This window comes from Salvelinus namaycush, chromosome 34 (assembly GCF_016432855.1).
Source record: "Salvelinus namaycush isolate Seneca chromosome 34, SaNama_1.0, whole genome shotgun sequence".
NCBI lineage: Eukaryota > Metazoa > Chordata > Actinopteri > Salmoniformes > Salmonidae > Salvelinus > Salvelinus namaycush.
The window spans coordinates 31,779,992-31,804,562 of NC_052340.1; the positions used below are offsets into that span (position 1 = coordinate 31,779,992).

The window sequence follows — 24,571 nt, forward strand, 5'->3', positions numbered from 1 at the left end:
AAAGTGCCTTGCAGAAGGGGCACAACGGCAGAAGATAGCATATGGGATATTGAACCCGGTAACCCTAATGAAGAATGAGACACTTAATTCAGTAAAAGTCTTTACTGGCACATAATTGAAAATATAAGCTACCATATACTGTAGCAGGTAACACCTGTTACAATGTAAAATCTTGCAACATGGGGCTGAAACTGTCTACCAGGACATAGTCTTCTCCCTAAAAGATTGCTTGTTATTGAGTTGAGGTTTAGCTGGGGAGGAGCAAAGAATTCTTGGTACATCAGCATTGAGATATGACATTCGTGACTACTGATCACATTCAAAATACAGAGAAGCAAGGTAATCACTGTTAAGCTCCAACTCAAATTCCATCTACAAAGCTGCCGATTCTACTTCTAGCCTACAGATCATCAAGCCTTTTTGGTATTTACATAGCCAGTGAAGAGTTCCATATCGATTGTCTGTGTGCAATGCCTACAGGAGAAGTCAGTGGCGTTGGCTTGCATGTTAGATGTACACACTAGACCAGGGGTGTCAAACTCATTCCACGGAGGGCCTAGTGTCTGCAGGTTTTTGGTTTTTCCTTTCAATAAAGCCCTAGACAACCAGGTGTGGGGAGTTCCTAACTAATTAGTGATGTTAATTCATCAATCAAGTACAAGGGAGGAGCGAAAACCCGCAGACACTCGGCCCCCCGTGGAATGAGTTTGACACCTGTGCACTAGACAAAGCGTGGACACTTTATTGAGACGTCTCTGCACTGCGTGGCTTTACTGCCACTGTCAACTTTAGAAAAAGTCTACAGCACCTCCTGGTGGCCGTCCTAACATTGAAGACAGCGGGAGAGAGATCCATCAGAAGGAGGTTGTTCATGAAATCCAGTCCTGCCGTTTCTGAAGCTGCCTTTACAAGGCCTGATTATGGGCTGGTGAAGATAGGGATGTTTCCCATAGCCTCAGCCCTTGCAAACAGCAGTCAGACTGCACTACCCTACTGGAGGTACAGCGGCTAAAGGACACCGGCATTGAGCAGACTAGAGAGCTGTTCTACAATGCCCCATTAACCTGCTGCTGTGCATGAGCACAGCACGTGCGCGCGCACACACACACACACACACACACACACACACACACTTACTTTAAAAAAAGGAACACATGAATGATCAAAATGAAGAACCAAAAGGAAAAACATGTTTAAATTTAATTTATATAATATAAAATTAAATGAGACAATGTCTCCCAAAGTAAGGAATAGGTGAACCACAAAACCAAAACAAATCAATGAAAAGAAACATGGTCTTAATGGTCCTTGAGTGAAGGAATCTTTGAAAAGGGCAACAAAAATGAAATACATCACAGCACTTGACTGTGAAACACAATGGTTGTTTCACCCGAACCACTCCTCTACAGGCCAGACATGGGGTGTACACATGCATTCAGGACAGGTGAATTGTGGGAAGTTCACACAGAGAGGAAGAGGCGAGGTAAGAGAGAAAAATATAAAAATCTGTCCACACGGGAATACAGCGATAAGCAGAACGACTGCTTTTCTGCCTTTGAGACAACAACTCCCATTGTTAGGGCAGAGACAAGACCATCTTGTCATTATATACAGCATCTGTTTCACACCAGGGTTGGGAACAATTACATTTCAATCCATGACGTTAACTCAGTTGACTTACTACATTAACTGAATTGAACTAACCCCAACCCTAGTTCAATGGTCCTACTCTGACATCCCGACAAAGGACTTAATCTGTCACTTACATTGCCTTGAAAATACGAACCACAACCTTCAATATCGAACGTTAAATAACTGAAGAGTCAATTTTCTATCAGTCAGTCTAGCCTTATCACATATAATCAGTGATCCATGATTTAATAGTTTGCATTCTTAAATATGGGAACATCCAAATGATCTTCAAAAAAAAAGTTTAAAAAAATAAGATCTTTACATCAATAATTCAAAATAAAAAGTGAAAAGTTTGGAACAAATGATTGACAGCTATTCTCCTTGATATTTCTGCTCAGAACGTGACAGCTATTCCTCCTGGATATTTCTGCTCAGAACGTGACAGCTACTGGAACAATGTTAATTGCTGTGGTCACTTCTACTCTTCCCCCTTCTCTTTTTTCCCTTCCACACACCCAAACACATTCATTCACACATGCAGAGTGCAAGCAGGGAAATGGCTACCTTCCGAGGTACACACACCTTCTTACCCCTCATTCTCTCCCCGACCCGCTTTCCCTCTGTAGGAACAGTTCACACGATTTGTAACAGCAAGTTTTCAGCAAGAGCACTCGTATTTTCTTTTGCAGAAATATGGCTTTTAAAACCGTAACAATCAAAAGAAAAATTAGTTTAAAAATATTTCTCCTTTCATGTGTTTCTACATTTGTTTGGACTTATTTTTTATCCAGTAGTAAAAAAAAAAATCAGCAGTGTATGGGAGGTTTTAGGTGTTGCTTGTCAGAGTGTGTGTGTTGGATAGGTGCAGCATGCGTTCGGCTGGTGATGATGTGGTATCTGCTGGCATAACCCAGGGATGGTGAAGTGCTGTTGATGCACCCAGTGTAGTAGTAGTAGTAGTAGTAGTAGTAGTAGTGGTAGTGTGGTGGGTAGACAGGCAGGGTCCTGCAGGCATGGCTAAGAGCAGCCCTGTCCGGTTCCACCTGGTCCCGTCAGAATGAGAGACAAGACGGCCAGTTTTTCCACTCAGGCCTGCTGAGGTCAGTCATCACGTCATGCTCTAGGATCCATGTTTTCACCGCTTCTCGGTGTCAGAGTGCGTGTGTTGTGCAAGTGTGTTTGTTTGAGAGAGAGTGTCAGTTTGTGTCATCCCAATTCCCCAGCAGTGGGAGTGTGTGTTAGCCTGCTTGCTCATGTGAGTTTGTGTGTGCACGCATGTGAGAGAGGTCACTCCCGTATGCTGGCGGAGTAAGAGAACTGAGGGAAGTGTGTGCGCTGGTTCTGGTCTTCTGAGTCTAAGCTGTCGTCTGGAGATAACACGAGAGAGAGAGAAACACAAAACCAGGAGATTTACTACAAACAACTTTTTTTTACAAAACCTGTTTCACTATAAATCAATAAAAAAAATCACCATCCAGATTTTAAGACATTTTTAACAAACCGACAGACACACAAACACTCCTCAACTCACATTTGTCCGGGGGCGTTACGGTGATGGTTTGTGCTGTGAACTCGTCGTCAAAGTAGCGGGTGTCCGTCTCTGACGTCACCTGGGGCTTGAAGGGAGGCAAGAGCTTCCTCTCTACCACATCCTGCCAGTTGATGCTGGTGAAGAACTTCTGTGTCATCACGTCTTTGGCATCTTCTTGTCCACCTCCAAGCCTACAGAATGATCAGCATCACCATTATATTCTTCACTCAATGTATAGTGTTAGTCCCATGTTTCATGAGCTGAAATAAAAGATCTCAGAAATGTTCCATACGCACAAAAATGTATTTCTCTCAAACTTTGTGCACAAATTTGTTTACATCCCTGTTAGTGAGATTTCCTCCTTTGCCAAGATAATTCATCCACCTGACAGTTGTGGCATGTCAATAACATGATTAAACAGCATGATCATTGCACAGGTGCACCTTGTGCTGGGAACAATGAAAGGCCACCCTAAAAAGTACAGTTTTGTCATGCAGCACAATGTACAGATGTATCAAGTTTTGAAGGACCGTGCAATTGGCATGCTGACTGCATGACCGCTGTCAGAGAATTGAAGATTAATTTCTCTACCATAAGCCACTTCCATCATTTCACAGAATTTGGCAGTACGTCCAACCGACCTCACAACCGCAGACCACATCTAACCACGCCAGTCCAGAATCTACACCGGCGGCATCATCTGAGACCAGCCACCCAGACAGCTGATGAAACCGTGGGTTTGCACAACCAAACGATTTCTGCACAAACTGTCAGAAATCATCTGCACGGTTGTCGTCCTCACCAGGGTCTTGACTTCAGTTTGGCGTCGTAACCAACTTCAGTTCGCAAATGCTCACCTTCGATGGCCACTGGCACACTGGAGAAGTGTGCTCTTCATGGATGAATCCCGGTTTTGTGAGGGCAAGTGGTTTGCTGATGTCAACGTTGTGAACAGAGTGCCCTATGGTGGCAGTGGGGTTATGTAAGGGCAGGTATAAGCTACGGACAATGAACACAATTGCATTTTATCGATTGCAATTTGAATGACGAGATCCTGAGGCCCATTGTCGTGCCATTCATCTGCCGCCATCGCCTCAGGTTTCAGCATGATAATGCACAGCCCCATGTAACAAGGCCCTTTCAGCTTCCAGGAATTGTGTAAAATGTCCCAGTTCCTCCATGGCCTGCATACTCACCAGACATGTCACCCATTGAGAATGTTTGGGATGATCTGGGTCGACGTGTACGAGTGTATTCCAGTTACCGTCAATATCCAGCAACTTCGCACAGCCATTGAAGAGGAGTGGGACAACATTCCACAGGCCACAATCAACAGTATGATCAACTCTATGTGAAGGAGATGTGTCACGCTGCATGAGGCGAATGTGGTCACACCAGACACTGACTGGTTTTCTGATCCACAACCCTACTTTGTTTTTTTTATTTTTTTTTACGGTATTTGTGACCGACAGATCTACATCTGTATTCCAGTCATGTGAAAGTCATAGATTAGGGCTTAATGAATTTATTTCAATTGACTGATTTCTTTATATGAACTGTAATGCAGTAAAATCTTTGAAATTGTAGCATGTTGCGTTCACATTTTTGTTCGGTGTATATATAAAAAATAAAAAAGACACCAACACCTACCTCTGCTTGGGGTCCTTTTTGAGCAGGCCAGCAAGCAGGGCCTTGGCTTCGGGGGCCAGGTTCTTGGGGAAGCGGATCTCCTCCATGAGAATGAGCTCAAACAACCGCTCATGGTCCTGGTTGTAGAAGGGCAGTCGACCGCACATCATCTCGTACATGACCACACCTAGACCCCACCAGTCCACCGCTCGGCCGTAGTCATTGTCCTCTAATACCTGCAGGAGAGGGGGAGAGAGCGAGAAAGAGGGGGAGAGAACGAGAAAGAGAGAGAACAAAAAGAGAAATAGCAAATCCAATTATGTGGAAGCCAAGGCACTGTGTCTCTTTCTACCTCGGTTGCAATGTAAACGATTACCTACACTACATGACCAAAAGTATGTGGACACCCAAACCATGAAAAACAGCCCCATACCTTTATTCCTCCTCCACCAAACTATACAGTTGGCACTATACATTCAGGCAGGTAGTGTTCTCCTGGCATCCGCCAAACCCAGATTCATCCGTCGGAATGCCAGATGGTGAAGAGTGATTCATCACTCCAGAGAACACGTTTCCACTGCGCCAGAGTCCAATGGCGGCGAGCTTTACACCACTCCAGCTGACACTTGGTATTACGTATGGTGATCTTAGGCTTGTGTGCGGCTACTCGGTCATGGAAACCCATTTCATGAAGCCCCCGGTGAACAGTTCTTGAGCTGACATTGCTTCCAGAGGTAGTTTGAAACTCAGTGGGGTGTGTTGCAACTAAGGACAGACGATTTTTTACACGCTACACGCTTCAGTACTTGGCGGTCCCGTTCTGTGAGCTTGTGTGGCCTACCACTTCGTGGCTGAGCCGTTATTGCTCCGAGATGTTTCCACTTCACAATAACAGCACTTACAGTTGACCGGGACAGCTCTAGCAGGGCAGAAATTTGACAAACTGACTTGTTGGAAAGGTGGCATCCTAGGACAGTGCTACGTTGAAAGTCACTGAGCTCTTCAGTAAGGCCATTCTACTGCCAATTTTTGCCTATGGAGATTTCATGGCTGTGTGCTCGATTTTATACACCAGTCAGCAACGGTGTCCACATACTTTCGTGTGTGCGTGCTTTGAAGAATTTCAAATATTTTGATGTTTAACACTTTTTTGGTTACTAGATGATTCCATGTGTTTTATTTAATTGTGTTGATGTTTTCACTATTATTCTACAATGTAGAAAATAGCAAAAATAAAGAAAAACCCTTGAATGAGTAGGTGTGACTGGTACTGTATATATAGTGTATTTGCAGTCCGGCTGTCTATTCCTGTTGATAATAATTTACTTTCCAATGGCAAAGTAGAGTTATTAAATTGTATGTTAAGCACCAGCAAGGAATGCATCTGAAATTGTTAACTGGACACACTGCCATGTACTGTTCAAAGCACAACTAGAATGTATGATTTTGTTCACTGTGCTGTAGTTACCTCAGGTGCAAGGTATTCTGGAGTACCACAAAAGGTCTTCATGGTAGCCCCGTCTGTGATTCCCTCTTTACACAGTCCAAAATCTGTGATCTTTATGTGTCCATCTTTATCCAGCATTAAGTTCTCCAGCTGGAAGAGAAAGAGATGAGAACAAGAGTGAGTGAGTGACCACAAGAGAGTCAGCAGCAGAAAATACCACTGCTAACATGACAGCTGACTGTAATAAGTGCCACAGACTTACAGGCTTTTCACCAAGAGACTAGTTCAGTCTATGGTAGGATTGAGCCTAGACCAATTCAGAAGCACTTTTAATCCAAGACTGGGCTTAATCTTAAAATCAGCCCATATTTCCTATTGTGCGAAATGTTAGTCTTGAGAATATACTTTCAGTATGAGGCGGTGCGTGTAAAGGTATGGGTGAGTCAGGGAAACATCAGCCAGACTTCCAGTCCCATTTGGTAGACATACAGGGAAGCGACCATTACCTTAAGGTCTCTGTAGACAACATCCCGTGAGTGGAGGTACTCCAGCGCAGACACAATCTCCGCACCGTAGAACCGTGCCCGGTCTTCTGTGAACACGCGGTCCCGCGACAAGTGAAAGAACAGCTCTCCTCCGTTTGCATATTCCATCACAAAGCATAGCCGGTCATGTGTTTGGAACGCATATTTTAGTGTCTGTGTGGGGGGGAGACGAGACACAGTCAGAATTAGTGACTTCTTTTGAATCAGCTGGTTGCTTGGTGAAATGTAATCAGTGTTCAGTAAGGTCAGATGATGTCAGTTAGGAACTCACCGTTAAGAAGGGATGCCTCGTATTCTGAAGGACTCTGCTTTCTGTTACCGTGTGTGCTACCTCATCCTTATGGAACACGTCACACAAAAACACACCATGAGGGACAGATACACTCAGCAGTGTACAGCTGGACTTGGACTTCTGAGCCACTCAAGAACCCACAATAGAACCAAGAAGTAACTGTGCATAATTAGTGCTGTGGCTCACTTGGTAGTGCATGGCGCTTGTAACGCAAGGGTTGTGGGTTCGAATCCCACGGGGGACCAGTACGAACAAATATGAAAATGTATGCACTCACTACTGTAAATCACTCTGGATAAGAGCATCTGCTAAATGACTGAAAAAGGAAAATGTCATCAAAATCAAGACTTCCAGGGATATGGTGCACGGCTCAGATTCACAAAACACCTCTTACGCAAAATCTTAAGAAGCTTCTTAAGAAATAAAAAAAATAAGTTTGTAGGTGTAATTCCTCAACAATATCTTAATATTAATGACTGAATGTTTGTTGCTAGGCAACCAGTTTAGCTAGCAATGGCAATCATGTTAGCATATTTCGTACTGAGATCACTGTTCTAAAACATGTTCTTGGGTTTAAAATAATCAATACTGAAACTTTCAGATTAAGTTGTGAGTGATTTAAACATGTTCAATTGCTTTCATGAGCTGTTTTCTCTCACTGCCTTGAGTTTAAGACAAGGGTTAGCTATCTTGGAATTCATTTCCAAGGACTTTATTTTCAATAATCTATATTTCTTCTTAACTTTTTGCTTAAGGAGAAACATTAGAAACAGCTAAAGCAAATTTCCAAGAATCTTTTTGAGGAATAGAAACTTTGCTTAACTATAGACTTAAGAAGAAAGTTAAGGGGGGAAAAAAGTAATTTAAGGTTTTGTGAATCTGGGCCCAGTAGTCTTTTCCCTATATAGTGCAATACTGCTTTTGACCAGCCCCCTATGGGTCCTGGTCCAAAATAATGCCCTGTATAAGGAACCACTTTGGACGCATCTGTCTGAGCAACTGCCATTTCCTTTGATGCCAAATCGTTACCTTAGCGATGATGACTTCTTTCCTCAGGATCTTCATGGCGTAGTACATCCCTGTGGCCTTCTCCTTCACCAGGATCACCTTTCCAAACGTCCCCTTCCCCAGCAGCTTCAGGTAGTCAAAGTCACTCATGGTCTGTGGGGGGTGTGGGGGACACAAACACCATGAGGGTTCAAATCTCAGGCTTCTTCAAGACAGTTTGGATGACAGGATTTATTTGACCATGACAATTCCAGCGTAATAAAGAGTTTACATAGACCTGCACAACGGTTTTAGATGAAGAACGGGCAGAGAATGGAGCAGAAAACGCACCAACACACACTATGGCCCAGGTCACATAGGGAGATGGGAAACCAGCTGTGATGAGGTACTGTTACTAAGGACTAGTAGATACTCTGAACTAGGATGCAGAGGTTCCAATGGACAAAAGCAGCCACATCTAGAGGAGGGCTGTTGGACAAACACAAAGAGCACTGACAGGTCTGCTAGGTTGGTAGAGGGACAATAGGACACCGACAGGTCTGCTAGGACACTGACAGGTCTGCTAGGTTGGTAGGGGGACAGGAGAACACTGACAGGTCTGCTAGGTTGGTAGGGGGACAGGAGAACACTGACAGGTCTGCTAGGTTGGTAGGGGGACAGGAGAACACTGACGGGTCTGCTAGGTTGGTAGGGGGACAGGAGAACACTGACAGGTCTGCTAGGTTGGTAGGGGGACAGGAGAACACTGACAGGTCTGCTAGGTTGGTAGGGGGACAGGAGAACACTGACAGGTCTGCTAGGACACTGACAGGTCTGCTAGGTTGGTAGGGGGACAGGAGAACACTGACAGGTCTGCTAGGTTGGTAGGGGGACAGGAGAACACTGACAGGTCTGCTAGGTTGGTAGGGGGACAGGAGAACACTGACAGGTCTGCAAGGTTGGTAGAGGGACAGTAGGACACCGACAGGTCTGCTAGGACACTGACAGGTCTGCTAGGTTGGTAGGGGGACAGGAGAACACTGACAGGTCTGCTAGGTTGGTAGGGGGACAGGAGAACACTGACAGGTCTGCTAGGTTGGTAGGGGGACAGGAGAACACTGACGGGTCTGCTAGGTTGGTAGGGGGACAGGAGAACACTGACAGGTCTGCTAGGTTGGTAGGGGGACAGGAGAACACTGACGGGTCTGCTAGGTTGGTAGGGGGACAGGAGAACACTGACAGGTCTGCTAGGTTGGTAGGGGGACAGGAGAACACTGACAGGTCTGCTAGGTTGGTAGGGGGACAGGAGAACACTGACAGGTCTGCTAGGTTGGTAGGGGGACAGGAGAACACTGACAGGTCTGCTAGGTTGGTAGGGGGACAGGAGAACACTGACAGGTCTGCTAGGTTGGTAGGGGGACAGGAGAACACTGACAGGTCTGCAAGGTTGGTAGAGGGACAGGAGAACACTGACGGGTCTGCTAGGTTGGTAGGGGGACAGGAGAACACTAACGGGTCTGCTAGGTTGGTAGGGGGACAGGAGAACACTGACAGGTCTGCCAGGTTGGTAGGGGGACAGAAGAACACTGACAGGCCTGCCAGGTTGGTAGGGGGACAGGAGAACACTGACCACTTTGTTGCGGGACTTGGACATGGCCACCTCCATCTCCTCCATGCCGCTGCAGTCGCTGGGGGAACCAAACGTTATGTCCATGGGAGCCTCTTCCACTCGCGTCTTTAGGCCGTTGGCCACCGCTTGGATCGCCCGCATCCATTCCTCCCTGGAAGGGGAGAGGGAGTTCAATGTAGACCACTTCAAGCCCAAAAGACATGAATCTACACTGACTGAGTGTGTGTGTGTGGATACGGTGGGTATGAGGGTGATTGACTAGTGAGGTCACTAATGGGGTCAATTGCAGACCTGTAATCCTGAAAGTTGGTGAAGTAAAAATAACAACTTGGAGAAGGAGGGCATTGCCCAGTTTACAGATAAACAAATACCCAACTCTTCCACGTTGTCCCTGCCTCTGGAACTTTCCGTTCTCACCTTTCCTCGTTACTCTCCACGTGGAAGGTGCGCTCTATGACTGTGGTCCACTGTAGGCAGCGGATGACAAACGTGTTGGGCCTGGGCCGTTCTGTCTTCATCAGCTGGCACTCTGCAGACAGGGAGTAAGAGAGGTTTGAGTGTGCTACTGTAGACACTGGGTGAATCTCAACAGTCTTCCCTCGATTCCTCTCCTCCCATTCTCTCTACACCTCAAAACAGTAGCTTGTGAAGTGAGGAGAGGATTCAAGGAGAGGAAACAGTTCTTCCTGCTGATGGACACAAGGAATCAAAGGAGAGCACATCTGTGTGAACATGACTAGGAAACTCTCATCATCATCCAAGTACCACCAGGCTCTAGAAGTTTGCCCAGAAATGACAGAGACCAACCTGCCACAGAGAAGTTGTTGAGGGGTGGGAGACTGTGGTCGGACGACATCTCTGGCTTCTCCTTGTAGCCGATGAAGGAGCCATCACTCTTCAGGATGAAGTACCGCGGCCTCCACGTCTTAATGTACTCTCCTGCAGGGAGGGAGGGAGAAGGGCATGAGTGAGAGGGGGGAAGAGAGAGAGGGGCAGAGAGAGAGAGGCACAAGCCATACATATTAGGGTTTAACTCATTCTGAGTGGACTCAGTGTCCTAGAAACAGAGACACTGTGAGACAGCTATGAGTGAAGCTCAGCTCACCCCTCTTATGGAGCCAGCCCTCTCTGACCACACTGATGTCATTCATGCTGGGGCGGAGGACTGCTGGGGCTCAGGGTGGGGTCACAGGGGAAAAAGAGGGAAGGGGAGCTGTGACTGCTGGGGAAGGGAGTCAGATGTGTCTCTGAAGAAAATGTCTCACAGTGCCTGGGGGACAGAAAGATCAAAGATACCAAGATATTAACCACAATTGAAAGAGGATACATTTTCATAACATTTTTATTTTTATTTTTTATTTTTTATAAATACTCATTGTAGGTGTATGACAATGGAAAATTATTGCCCGCATGACGATTACGTAAATGTCACTTTTCCAAGATGTGTGTAATATATATATGCCTCCTAATTTAAACTTTACATATATATATATATATATACACATACACACACAGTTGAAGTCGGAAGTCTACATACACCTTAGCCAAATACAATAAAACTCAGTTTAACAATTCCTGACATTTAATCCTGGTAAAAAAAATCTGTTTTAAGTCAGGTAGGATCACCACTATATTTTAAGAATGTGAAATGTCAGAATAATAGCAGCGAGAAGGATTGATTTCAGCTTTAACTTCTTTCATCACATTCCCAGTGGTTCAGAAGTTTACACACTCAATTAGTATTTGGTAGCATTGTCTTTAAATTGTTTAACTTGGGTCAAACATTTTGGGTAGCCTTCCACAAGCTTCCCACAATAAGTTGTTTGCATTTTGGCCCATCCCTCCTGACAGAGCTGGTGTAACTGAGTAAGGTTTGTAGGCCTCCTTGCTCACACATGCTTTTTCAGTTCTGCCCACAAACTTTCTATAGGATTGAGGTCAGGGCGTTGTGATGTCCACTCCAATACCTTGACTTTGTTGTCCTTAAGCCATTTTGCCACAACTTTGGAAGTATGTTTGGGGTCATTGTCCATTTGGAAGACCCATTTGCGACCAAGCTTTAACTTCCTGACTGATGTCTTGACATGTTTCTTCAATATATCCACATAATTTTCCTCCCTCATGATGCCATCTATTTTGTGAATTGCACCAGGCCCTCCTGCAGCAAAGCACCCCCACAACATGATGCTGCCACCCCCGTGCTTCATGGTTGGGATGGTGTTCTTTGGCTTGCAAGGCCCCCCCCTATTTTCCTCCAAAAGTAACAATAGTCATTATGGCCAAACAGTTCTATTTTTGTATCATCAGACCAGAGGACATTTCTCCAAAAAGTACAATCTTTGTCCCCATGTGCAGTTGCAAACCATAGGCTGGCTTTTATGGCGGTTTTGGAGCAGTGACTTCTTCCTTGCTGAGCGGCCTTTCAGGTTATGTTGTTGATATAGGACTCGTTTTACTGTGGATATAGATACTTTTGTACCCGTTTCCTCCAGCATCTTCACAAGGTCCTTTGCTGTTGTTCTGGGATTGATTTGCAAATTGCTCCCAAGGATGAACCAGACTTGTGGAGGTCTGCAATTTTTTTTCTGAGGTCTTAGTTGATTTCTTTTGATTTCCCCATGATGTCAAGCAAAGAGGCACTGAGTTTGAAGGTAAGCCTTGAAATACATACACAGGTACACCTCCAATTGACTAAAATTATGTCAATTAGCCTATCAGAAGCTTCTAAAGCCATGACATCATTTTTTTGAATTTTCCAAGCTGTTTAAAGGCAGTGTCAACTTAGTGTATGTAAACTTCTGACCCACTAGAATTGTGATACAGTGAAATACTGTCTGTAAACAATTGTTAGACAAATTACTTGTGTCATGCACAAAGTAGATGTCCTAACCGACTTGCCAAAACTATAGTTTGTTAAGAAATGTGTGGTGTGGTTGAAAAACTAGTTTTAATGACTCCAACCTAAGTGTATGTAAACTTCCGACTTCAATTGTGTGTGTGTGTATATATACACACACACAGCAAACAAATAACGGGTTTAAACACCGTTTCCCATGCTTGTTCAATGAAACAAACAATTCATGAGCATGCACCTGTGGAACGGTCGTTAAGACACTAACAGCTTACAGATGGTAGGCAGGCCTAAGACAGCTCTACAGGGAGACAGGACGGACAGCTGATCATCCTCGCAGTGGCAGACCACGTGTAACAACACCTGCACAGGATCGGTACATCCGAACATCACACCTGCGGGGCAGGTACAGGATGGCAACAACAACTGCCTGAGTTACACCAGGAACGCACAATCCCTCCATCAGTGCTCCGACTGTCCGCAATAGGCTGAGAGATGCTGGACTGAGGGCTTGTAGGCCTGTTGTAAGGCAGGTCCTCACCAGACATCACCGGCAACAACGTCGCCTATGGGCACAAACCCACCGTCGCTGGACCAGACAGGACTGGCAAAAAGTGTTTTTCACTGACGAGTTGCGGTTTTGTCTCACCAGGGGTGATGGTCGGATTCGCATTTATCGTCAAAGGAATGAGCGTTACACCGAGGCCTGTACTCTGGAGCGGGATCGATTTGGAGGTGGAGGGTCCGTCATGGCCTGGGGCGGTGTGTCACAGCATCATCGGACTGAGCGTGTTGTCATTGCAGGCAATCTCAACGCTGTGCATTACAGGGAAGACATCCTCCTCCCTCATGTGGTATCCTTCCTGCAGGCTCATCCTGACATGACCCTCCAGCATGACAATGCTACCAACCATACTGCTCGTTCTGTGCGTGATTTCCTGCAAGATAGGAATATCAGTGTTCTGCCATAGCCAGCGAAGAGCCCGGATCACAGGTCCCAGACGTGCTCAATGGGATTGTTGGATCGGCGGGTGAGGGCTAGGGCCATTCCCACCATAAATGTCCGGGAACTTGCAGGTGACTTGGTGGGAAAATGGGGTAACATCTCACAGCAAGAACTGGCAAATCTGGTGCAGTCCATGAGGAGGAGACGCACAACAGTACTTAATGCAGCTGGTGGCCACACCAGATACTGACTGTTAATTTTGATGTTGAACCCCCCTTTGTCAGGGACACATTATTAAATTTCTGTTAGTCACAGGTCTGTGGAACTTGTTCAGTTTATGTCTCAGTTGTTGAATCTTGTTATGTTCATATAAAAATGTACACGTTAAGTTTGCTGAAAATAAAAGCAGTTGACAGTGAGAGGACGTTTCTTTTTTTGCTGTGATATATATCCATTATCTATTCTACATACTTTATATCTGGTTATAGTCGTTTAAGTTTACACCTATAGTGTTGTTCCATTTTCCATTTAGGCGACCCCAAAAAAAAACACTTAGGCAGCCCACCCAAAGACTACAATGGCATAAAAATTCCTGTAGGTTACTTGGTGCTGATCACCTCACCTGTACAATGGTAAAGTAAGGCTTGGTACATACGCTCTAAAACAAACTTACTGGAAAAACTGTGCAGATGCAAGTTTGGTAACAGAATTACAGTAAAATCTCCTTCAGTTTTATATGGTTACCCAACTTTGTATCTGCACAGTTCTACCCGTAAATATGTTTTTGTAACATGTTTTGTGGAAATTGTTAAAAGCAGTGCATTGTTCTATTGTTTGTTAAACTTCTAACAAAACCGATTAATTTAGGTATACATTTTAAAGTGAAAAATCGAAGTCCACGTAATTCTGTTACCATGGAATTGCCCTACTTCCACTGAAGAACTGCTGAGGGTTGTAAACAGAAATGCAGCCTCTTAATGCTTCCTCAAACTCATCAGAATGAATGTAAGAACTCAAGAAATCTGTAATTCATTTGGAAGTTTTTGCTGAGTAGATCTTAGGCTCATAATTTTACACCTAAATAGGATGTTTGGTAGAGTATTGCTCAAGTAAAAAAAATGTGCATGAAAATGATTTGTGTATCGTTGAATGACAAACACTACATTGAAGAATCCCTACTGTTGACCAAGCACCGATGGGGTTTAGACTTCGGCTTCCGAACTTCAGCTTGCCTCCAGAAAAAAACCTTGGCTTTTGGCAAAAACTTTACCATATGTTGCCATAATATATTTTTTATTTAACTAGGCAAGTCAGTTAAGAACAAATTCTTATTTCCAATGACGGCCGACCCCGGCCAAACCCGGACGGCGCTGGGCCAATTGTGCGCCGCCCTATGGGACTCCCAATCGCGGTCGGATGTGATACAGCCTGGATTCGAACCAGGGACTGTAGCGACGCACTTAGATGCAGTGCCTTACATCACTACACCACTGACTGTTCCTAACCATTTGGGATGGGAAGCACGCGGACGCCTTCACAGGCATGCAGGTGTAAAGTGAGGAGTGCAAAAAATGTGATCATCAATGTTAACATGTTTTTCAATTAACTTCTTTGTGATAGGGGGGCAGCATTTTCACTTTTGGATGAATTGCATGCCCATAGTGAACTGCCTCCTACTCTGTCCCAGATGCTAATATATGCATATTATTATTGGATATAAAACACTCTGAAGTTTCTAAAACTGTTTGAATGATGTCTGTGAGTATAACAGAACTCATATGGCAGGAAAAAAACTGAGAAAAAATCCAAACAGGAAGTGAGAATTCTGAGGCTGGTCGATGTTCAACTCATCTCCTATTCAATTCCCTGTAAGATATGGATCTGTTTGCACTTCCTACATCTTCCACTAGATGTCAACAGTCTGTAGAACGTGGAATGAAGCCTCTACTGTGATGTTGAGCCAGATGGGAGGTGTTTCAGTCATTGGTCTGGCAGAATGCCAGTTCCTGGTCACGTGCATTCCAAACGATATCGTCTTGCTTTCCATAACTTCTGTAGACACAAAGGAATTCTCCGGTTGGAACGTTATTGGATAGTTATGATAACATTCTGAAGATTGATTCTCTACTAGTTTGACCAGTTTATTCGACCTGTTATATAACTTTTAAGTTTTCGTCCGAGTTTGCCTGCATCTGCGCGAGCGTTTGGACATGTGCACTAAACATGCTAGCAAAAGTAGCTACTTGGACATAATTAATGGACATTATCGAACAAAACAACGATTTATTGTGGAACTAGGATTCCTGGGAGTGCATTCTGATGAAGATCATCAAAAGGTAATGGAATATTTATGATGCAATTTCGTATTTCTGTTGACTCCAACATGGCGGAGAAATGTTGTTATATCTGAGCGCCGTCTCAGATTATTGCGTGGTGTGCTTTTCCGTAAAGTTTTTTTGAAATCTGACACAGCGGTTGCATTAAGAACAAGTGTATCTTTAATTCTATGTAAAACATGTATCTTTCATCAAAGTTTATGATGAGTAATTCTGTTATTTGACGTGGCTCTCTGCAATTTCTCCGGATATTTTGGAGGCATTTCTGAACATGGCGCCAATGTAAACCGAGATTTGTGGATATAAATATGCACATTATCGAACAAAACATACATGTATTGTGTAACATGATGTCCTATGAGTGTCATCTGATGAAGATCGTCAAAGGTTAGTGATTATTTTTATCTCTATTTCTGCTTTTTGTGACTACTATCTTAGGCTGGGAAAATGGCTGTGTTTTTCTGTGGCTATGTACTGAGGTAACATAATCGTTTGGTGTGCTTTCGCCGTAAATCCTTTTTGAAATCAGACATGTTGGCTGGATTCACAACATGTGTAGCTTTAATTTGGTATCTTTCATGTGTGATTTCATGAAAGATTGATTTTTATAGTAATATATTTGAATTTGGCGCGCTACATTTTTTCTGGCTTTTGGCCAAGTGGGACGTTAGCGTCCCACATATCCCAGAGAAGTTAACTGACAAGTCTGTGTTGACGGACTCCGCTTTTTGACCACCCCCTGGCCGTGTGTATGTGGATCCTCATCACCAGACAGTGTTGGGTCTGTGTCTGTTCTACAGCCAGCTCTGCCCAGTTAGAGCCCATCAGCTTGCCCTGGCACAGGCTGGCAACACTCCCGGTCACCCCCACTATCAAATAATCCCCATTTTGTGATGCACTGCCCACCCGGCTGTTACACTACTTGGCTACACAACCAAATAACTGCCAGCTACCTCTCAGCCCCCCCCAGCCCCCCGCTGCTGCTTCTTCTTATTTCACTTACCCAACACACACACGGTCCTCAAGAGCAGGGGTTCCCAAACTTTTTCTACTCAGTGCCCCCCCCCCCCCCTTCTAGCATTAGGGGACATCCCGCACTCCCCTGCACACACATGATCAACGTCTATTTCTGGGCACTAGCACTGTTAATGACAAACTGTTCACACCCCTCGTTGGTGGAGAGAATTCTGATGTTTTAAGGCTTATTTCCTACAATTCTACACATTTTGTCATTGGGATGCAAAGAAAATTGTAACGTTTTAAAGCCAGATTTATTGCAATTCTATACATTTTGCCATGTCTAAAGTGTATTCCTGTAATATTTGAATGACCAGAAAATAAAAACAATAAAAACACAGATCTGGACATTTGACAAGTTATAAATAACTCTAAAATATGCAATGACTGACATAAGAGGAACTGACGATACACCACCCAATTTCGAAATTACACCTTGTTCCCTCTACTATTAAAACTTTAAAGAGTAAGTTAAAAGCCGGACAGAGTCCCCCCTGCCGACCCCTCAAGCCCCCCTCAGTTTGGGAACCACTGCACTAGAAAAGCAAGACAAACAGAATTACTACTACCATCATGGTAGTACCATGTATTTCACCTTTATTTAACCAGGTAAGCTAGTTGAGAACAAATTCTCATTTACAACTGCGACCTGCCCAAGCAAAGCAGTGCGACACAAACACAGTTACACATGGAATAAACAAGCATACAGTTAATAGCACAATAGAAAAAAAAGAAAGTCTATATACAGTGTGTGCAAATGGCGTGAGGAGGTACGGCAATAAATAGGCCATAGTAGCGAAGTAATTCCAATTGAGCAAATTAACACTGGAGTGATAAATGAGCAGATGATGATGTGCAAGTAGAGATACTTTTCTGCTCTTTTGCACACCAGTAAATAAAAACAATATGGGGATGAGGTAAGTAGATTGGGTGGGCCATTTACAGATGGGCTATGTACCGCTGCAGCGATCGGGTAGCTGCTCAGATAGCTGATGTTTAAAGTTAGTGAGGGAAATATAAGTCTCCAGCGATTTTTGCAATTCGTTCCAGTCATTGGCAGCAGAGAACTGGAAGGAAAGGCGGCCAAAGGAGGTGTTGGCTTTGGGGATGACCAGTGAGATATACCTGCTGGAGCGCATGCTACGGGTGGGTGCTGCCATGCTGACCAGTGAGCTCAGATAAGGCGTCGCTTTACCTAGCATAGACTTATAGATAACCTGGAGCCAGTGGGTTTGGCGACGAATATGTAGCGAGGGCCAGCCGACTAGAGCATACAGGTCGCAGTGGTGTGTGGTAAAGGGGCTTTGGTGACAAAACGGATGGCACTGTGATAGACTGCATCCAGTTTGTTGAGTAGAGTATTGGAAGCTATTTTGTAAATGACATCGAAGTCGAGAATTGGTAGGATAGTCAGTTTTACAAGGCTATGTTTGGCGGCGTGAGTGAAGGATGCTTTGTTTGCGAAATAGGAATCCGATTCTAGATTTATTTTTGGATTGGAGATGTTTAATATGAGTCTGGAAGGAGAGTTTACAGTCTAGCCAGACACCTAGGTATTTATAGTTGTCCACATATTCAAAGTCAGAACCGTCCAGAGTAGTGATGCTAGTCGGGCGGGCGGGTGCGGGCAGCGATCGGTTGATAAGCATGCATTTTGTTTTACTAGCGTTTAAGAGCAGTTGGAGACCACGGAAGGAGTGTTGTATGGCATTGAAGCTCGTCTGGAGGTTGGTTAACACAGTGTTCCAAGAAGGGCCAGATGTATACAGAATGGTGTCGTCTGCGTAGAAGTGGATCAGGGAATCACCCGCAGCAAAAGCGACATCGTTGATATATACAGAGAAAAGAGTCAGCCCGAGAATTGAACCCTGTGGTACCCCCATAGAGACTGCCAGAGGTCTGGACAACAGGCCCTCCGATTTGACACACTGAACTCTGTCTGAGAAGTAATTGGTGAACCAGGCGAGGCAGTCATTAGAGAAACCAAGGCTATTGAGTCTGCCGATTAGAATACGGTGATTGACAGAGTTGAAAGCCTTGGCCAGGTCAATGAAGACGGCTGCACCATATTGTCTCTTATCGATGGCGGTTATGATATCGTTTAGTACCTTGAGCGTAGCTGAGGTGCACCCGTGACCAGCTCGAAAACCGGATTGCACAGCGGAGAAGGTACGGTGGGATTCGAAATGGTCAGTGATCTGTTTATTAACTTGGCTTTCAAAGACTTTAGAAAGGCAGGGCAGGATGGATATAGGTCTATAACAGTATAACAATCATGACCTTGGTGGCTGAAACAAATCCAGACCTTTTGCAGCTAGCTTGAGAGGTGGCCTCTTTTCGGTTTGTTTACCCATTACGCCGACTTCCAACTGACATTATTTCAAAAGGAAAAATGGCATGATATTAGTAGTAATGATGACCGATTAGAGGTCGACCGATTAATCGACATGGCCGATTTCAAGTTTTCATAACAAATCGGCAATTTTGGATGCCGATTACATTGCATTCCATGAGGAAACTGCGTGGCAGGCTGAACACCTGTTACACGAGTGCAGCAAAAAGCCAAGGTAAGTTGCTAGCTAGCATTAAACTTATCTTATAAAAAACAAATCAATCTTCACAAGTTAACCTAGTAATATCATCAACCATGTGTAGTTAACTAGCTTGTCCTGCGTTGCATATAATCAATGCGATGAATGTTAATTTATCATCGAATCACAGCTTACTTCACCAAACGGGGGAAAGCACTCACCCAGAGGCGGCGCTCCTAGTGGCCAGAGTGAGTGTCAAAGGAAGCCCATAAAAATTGTCAAAGACCCTAGCTACCCCAGTCATAGACTTGTCTCTCTACTACCGCATGGCAAGCGGTATCAGAGTGCCAAGTCTAGGACAAAAAGGTTTCTCAACAGTTTTTACCCCCAAGCCATAAGACTCCTGAACAGATAATCAAATGGCTACCCGGACTATTTGCATTGTGTGCCCCCCCCCCAACCCCTCTTTTACGCTGCTGCTACAATCTGTTCATCATATATGTATAGTCACTTTAACCATATCTACATGTACATACTACCTCAATCAGCCCGACTAACCGGTGCCTGTATGTAGCCTCGCTACTGTTATACCCTAGCTACTGTTATTTTTCACTGTCTTTTTACTGTTGTTTTTATTTCTTACAAACCTATTGTTCACCTAATACCTTTTTTGCACTGTTGGTTAGAGCCTGTAAGTAAGCATTTCACGTGACAAAAAAACGTTGATTTGATTTAACAAAAGCGCATTCGCGCAAAAAAGCACAATCGTTGCACGAACGTACCTAACCATAAACATCAATGCCTTTCTGAAAATCAATACACAGAAGTATATTTTTTAAAACCTGCATATTTAGTTAAAAGAAATTCCTCTTAGCAGGCAATATTAACTAGGGAAATTGTGTCACTTCTCTTGGGTTCATTGCACACAGAGTCAGGGTACAGTTGAAGTCGGAAGTTTACATACACTTAGGTTGGAGTCAATAAAACTCGTTTTCAACCACTCCACACATTTCTTGTTAACAAACTATAGTTTTGGCAAGTCGGTTAGGATATATACTTTGTGCATGACAAGTAATTTTCCCAACAATTGTTAACAGACAGATTATTAAACTGTATCACAATTCCAGTGGGTCAGAAGTTTACATACACTAAGTTGACTGTGCTTTTAAACAGCTTGGAAAATTCCAGAAAATGATGTCATGGCTTTAGAAGCTTCTGATAGGCTAATTGACATAATTTGAGTCAATTGGAGGTGTACCTGTGGATGCATTTCAAGGCTTACCTTCAAACTCAGTGCCTCTTTGCTTGACATCATGGGGAAATCAAAAGAAATCAACTAAGACCTCAGAAAAAAAATTGCAGACCTCCACAAGTCTGGTTCATCCTTGGGAGCAATTTCCAAATGAGAGCCGGAATTCTTACTGGTTGGTAGGTGATCAAATACTTATGTCATGCAATAAAATGCAAATTAATTACTTAAAAATCATACAATGTGATTTTCTGGATTTTTAGATTCCGTCTCTCACTGTTGAAGTGTACCTATGATAAAAATTACAGACCTCTACATGCTTTGTAAGTAGGAAAACCTGCAAAATCGGCAGTGTATCAGATACTTGTTCTCCCCACTATATGTAGGTAGAGTTAAAGTGACTATGCATAGATAACAGAGCAGCAGCAGCATAAAAGAGGGGGAGACACAATGCAAATAGTCTAGGTAGCCATTTGATTAATTGTTCAGCAGTCTTATGGCTTGGGGGTAGAAGCTGTTAAGAAGCCTTTTGGACCTAGACTTGGCCCTCCGGAACCGCTTGCCATGCGGTAGTAGAGAGAACAGTCTATAACTAGGGTGGCTGGAGTCTTTGACAATTTTTTGGGCCTTCCTCTAACACCACCTGGTATAGAGGTCCAGGATGGCAGGCAGCTTGACACCAGTGATGTACTGGGCCGTACGCACTACCCTCTGTAGTGCCTTGCTGTCGGAGGCCGAGCAATTGCCATACCAGGCAGTGATGCAACCAGTAAGGATGCTCTCGATGTTGCAGCTGTAGAACTTTGAGGATCTGAGGACCCATGCCAAATCCTTTCAGTCTCCTGAGGGGGAATAGGCTTTGGCGTGCCCTCTTCATGACTGTCTTAGTGTGTTTGGAACATGATAGTTTGTTGGTGATGTGGACACCAAGGAACTTGATACTCTCGACCCACTCCACTGCAGCCCCGTCGATGAGAATGGGGGCGTACTCAGTCCTCCTTTTCCTGTAGTCCACAATCATCTCCTTTGTCTTGATCACGTTGAGGGAGAGGTTGTTGCCCTGGCACCACACGGTCAGGTCTCTGACCTCCTCCTATAGGCTGTGTCATCGTTGTCGGTGATCAGGCCTACCACTGTTGTGTCATCGGCAAACTTAATGATGGTGTTGGAGTCGTGCAGTCATGAGTGAACAGGGAGCACAGGAGGGGACTGAGCACGCACACCTGAGGGGCCCCTGTGTTGAGGATCAGCGTGACGGATGTGTTGTTTCCTACCCTTACCACCTGCGGCCCGTCAGGAAGTCCAGGATCCAGTTGCAGAGGGAGGTGTTTAGTCCCAGGGTCCTTAGCTTATTGATGAGCTTTGAGGGCATTATGGTGTTGAACGCTGAGCTGTAATCAAGGAATAGGATTCTCACATAGGTGTTCCTTTTGCCGAGGTGGGAAAGGGCAGTGTGGAGTGCAAAAGAGATCGCATCATCTGTGGATCTGTTGGGGCGGTACGCAAATTGAAGTGAGTCTAGGGTTTCTGGGATAATGGTGTTGTGAGCAATGACCAGCCTTTTAAAACACTTCATGGCTACAAACGTGAGTCCTAAGGGTCGGTAGTCATAGTCATTTAGGCAGGTTACCTTAGTGTTCTTGGGCACAGGGACTAAGATGGTATGCTTGAAACATGTTGGTATTACAGACTCAGTCAGTTACAGGTTGAAAATGTCAGTGAACACACTTGCCAGTTGGGCAGCGCATGCTCGGAATACACGTCCTGGTAATCCGTCTGGCCCTGCGGCCTTGGGAATGTTGACCTGTTTAAAAGGTCTTACATCGGCTACGGAGAGAGTGATCACACAGTCGTCCGGAACAGCTGATGCTCTCAAGCATCTACCAAGCACAATCCAAATTGCAGCTCATGTCACGGTGTGAATTTCAAGGAATCACAAGCAAAGTTGTTCCGCTTTAGAGGATGAGCTTTTCCCTACATCTACTAATTGGTCAGTCGTCTGTGGCGATCCTAAACATTCCGCTTCCCAGCTCCATAATTATGACAAGATGGCAGAAATAGCATAACATTATACATTTTAGTCATTTTGCAGACACGCTGATCCAGAGCAACTTACAGAAACAATTAGGGTTAAGTGCCTTGCTCAAGGGCACATCGGTAGATTTTTAGCCTTGGGGGTTCGAACCAGCGACCTTTGGTTACTGTCCCAAATCTCTTGAAGGAAAACTCGAACCAAAACCTATTAGTCCATTGTTGATATAGTCCCAACATGTTTTGCATGTCAGCAATCAAGTTCTCAACTTTCAAAATAGAGACTAATTTAAAATAAGTGATCGTTTTTGGGGGAACCATCAGTGCCTAGAAACATACAATGGACAACATGTTCTGCTACAGGCTAGGCTACATCAATCTAACCATATACTATTGGGTGATGGGAGAGTAGTTCAATGTTTATCTGTAACCACAATAAAATTACTAACAGTGGGAGGGGCCTGGCATTACACAGAAGTGACTGATGTGTCTGTTTAAACTGTATTGTCTGCAGAGATAAAATCCAATGGATCCCTTCCACTCAGTCAAATCCAAATATATTATTAAACTTATCAAGTGTACATCTGTTGGCTATTTAATGGCTTAATTTTGATAATGGAATTCGGTACTAGTAAGCCACTTGAATTGATACAAATTCAGTTAGACTTGAAACAGCATCGACTAGGTGGGTTGCTACTTTTAAAAGCAAAACTAGGTTTTGGGTGATATAACTTAGCTAAATAACGTTACTGAATGAAACAGAAATTGGGCTACTTCCACTGAAGCGGACAAGCCTAAAATGCCGGGCCTTTTCAGAGTAACGTTATGTCGAGCAGTGACCCTGGGTCGATATTAGCCGTCTCAACGCATCATAAATCGTGGAGTTGGGTTTAATCGGCGAGGTCGATATCTACACCTGCCCCCAGTCATAATGTTGTTGATAGATAAAACGAGACTACTGCATGGAGGTGTGGGTGAATGAACAGCAATGACACCTGGATAATGGTTAGTTAACACACTCTTCGAACTGAGTTTGTCTCGGTCAGACCTGCTGTGAACAATGGCCGGTTAAGTTAGCCATCTACTGTAGTACTGTTAGCTAGCGTACCTAGCTACCAATGACTGATGTTTACAAAATTAACTGACCGCTGCCAGTGATCACACTTCCTCCAAAAAACAACCAACGAATGCCCGCTGAGCTTGTTTTTCTTCCTACAACGGCGGCATGTTGTCGCAGGTTAGTTACCTACTAACAAGATAGTAAAACGGATGTGTCGGGTGAACTCGCGAAATTGTACGTTAGTTGCGACTAGTCAACTTTTAAATAATTACAAATCTTTATGATTGAGTTACAGTTCATATCTATTCATTTTTCAAGTATTATTGATCTCCCTTTTACGTTATAAAAAATATTTGATTTTACCTTCAGTCCCTTGTTATTGCTGGTGCTTCAGTTATATCACAGATAGAACAAGGAGACAGATATTTCACTAGATGTATATATGTGAAGCATCCGGTTGACGTTTCCACTCACTACCAAATATGGTAGTGAAAGGAAGCCCACTGGCGGGCAATGGAAGAATATGGAACGAGATGGATTTTGGCCGACATAAAGCATCAATTTAACATTTACTCTCAATACAGTTCTGTTCCCAAAACTAGAATATGTTATGAACGGACTAAACTTTGTAGACTTCAACATTTGCAAAAGTTTTTAAAAATCGCGCTGTTTAGAAGGAGTGCAAAGAAGAATTGAGTTATTTCACACGCGCACTACCGAGTAGGCGTTCCTTAACGGAAATACGCAGATGTTTACGAGAACGCGCCAATAAGATATCGCTAGCGCATGCTTGGCTCTGCCCTCCTCCTTGCTTGTTCTACCCACTAAGACTAATTTGTTCACATTGGAAACGACAA

General features: G+C 44.1%; 1 protein-coding gene across 3 annotated transcripts; it reads right to left on the reverse strand.

Annotated features, from left to right (window-relative positions):
- Positions 1 to 1,168: 1,168 nt before the first annotated feature.
- On the reverse strand, positions 1,169 to 24,136 carry LOC120028361 (RAC-beta serine/threonine-protein kinase). 3 transcript variants are annotated; one of them, XM_038973580.1, is made up of 12 exons: positions 24,078 to 24,136; positions 10,799 to 10,963; positions 10,501 to 10,632; positions 10,111 to 10,222; positions 9,694 to 9,844; positions 8,106 to 8,237; positions 7,056 to 7,121; positions 6,746 to 6,937; positions 6,261 to 6,389; positions 4,814 to 5,028; positions 3,164 to 3,354; positions 1,169 to 2,999 (listed from the first exon to the last, which is right to left on the reverse strand). In XM_038973580.1, exons 2-12 carry the CDS (start codon positions 10,842 to 10,844, stop codon positions 2,920 to 2,922), a joined length of 1,446 nt encoding a protein of 481 aa, XP_038829508.1. In that variant the 5' UTR covers positions 10,845 to 10,963; positions 24,078 to 24,136; the 3' UTR covers positions 1,169 to 2,919. The 3 variants fall into 3 exon arrangements, with proteins under 3 accessions (XP_038829508.1, XP_038829510.1, XP_038829509.1); XM_038973582.1 differs by lacking the exon at positions 24,078 to 24,136 and adding an exon at positions 23,801 to 23,877; XM_038973581.1 differs by lacking the exon at positions 24,078 to 24,136 and adding an exon at positions 19,596 to 19,666.
- Positions 24,137 to 24,571: the final 435 nt, after the last annotated feature.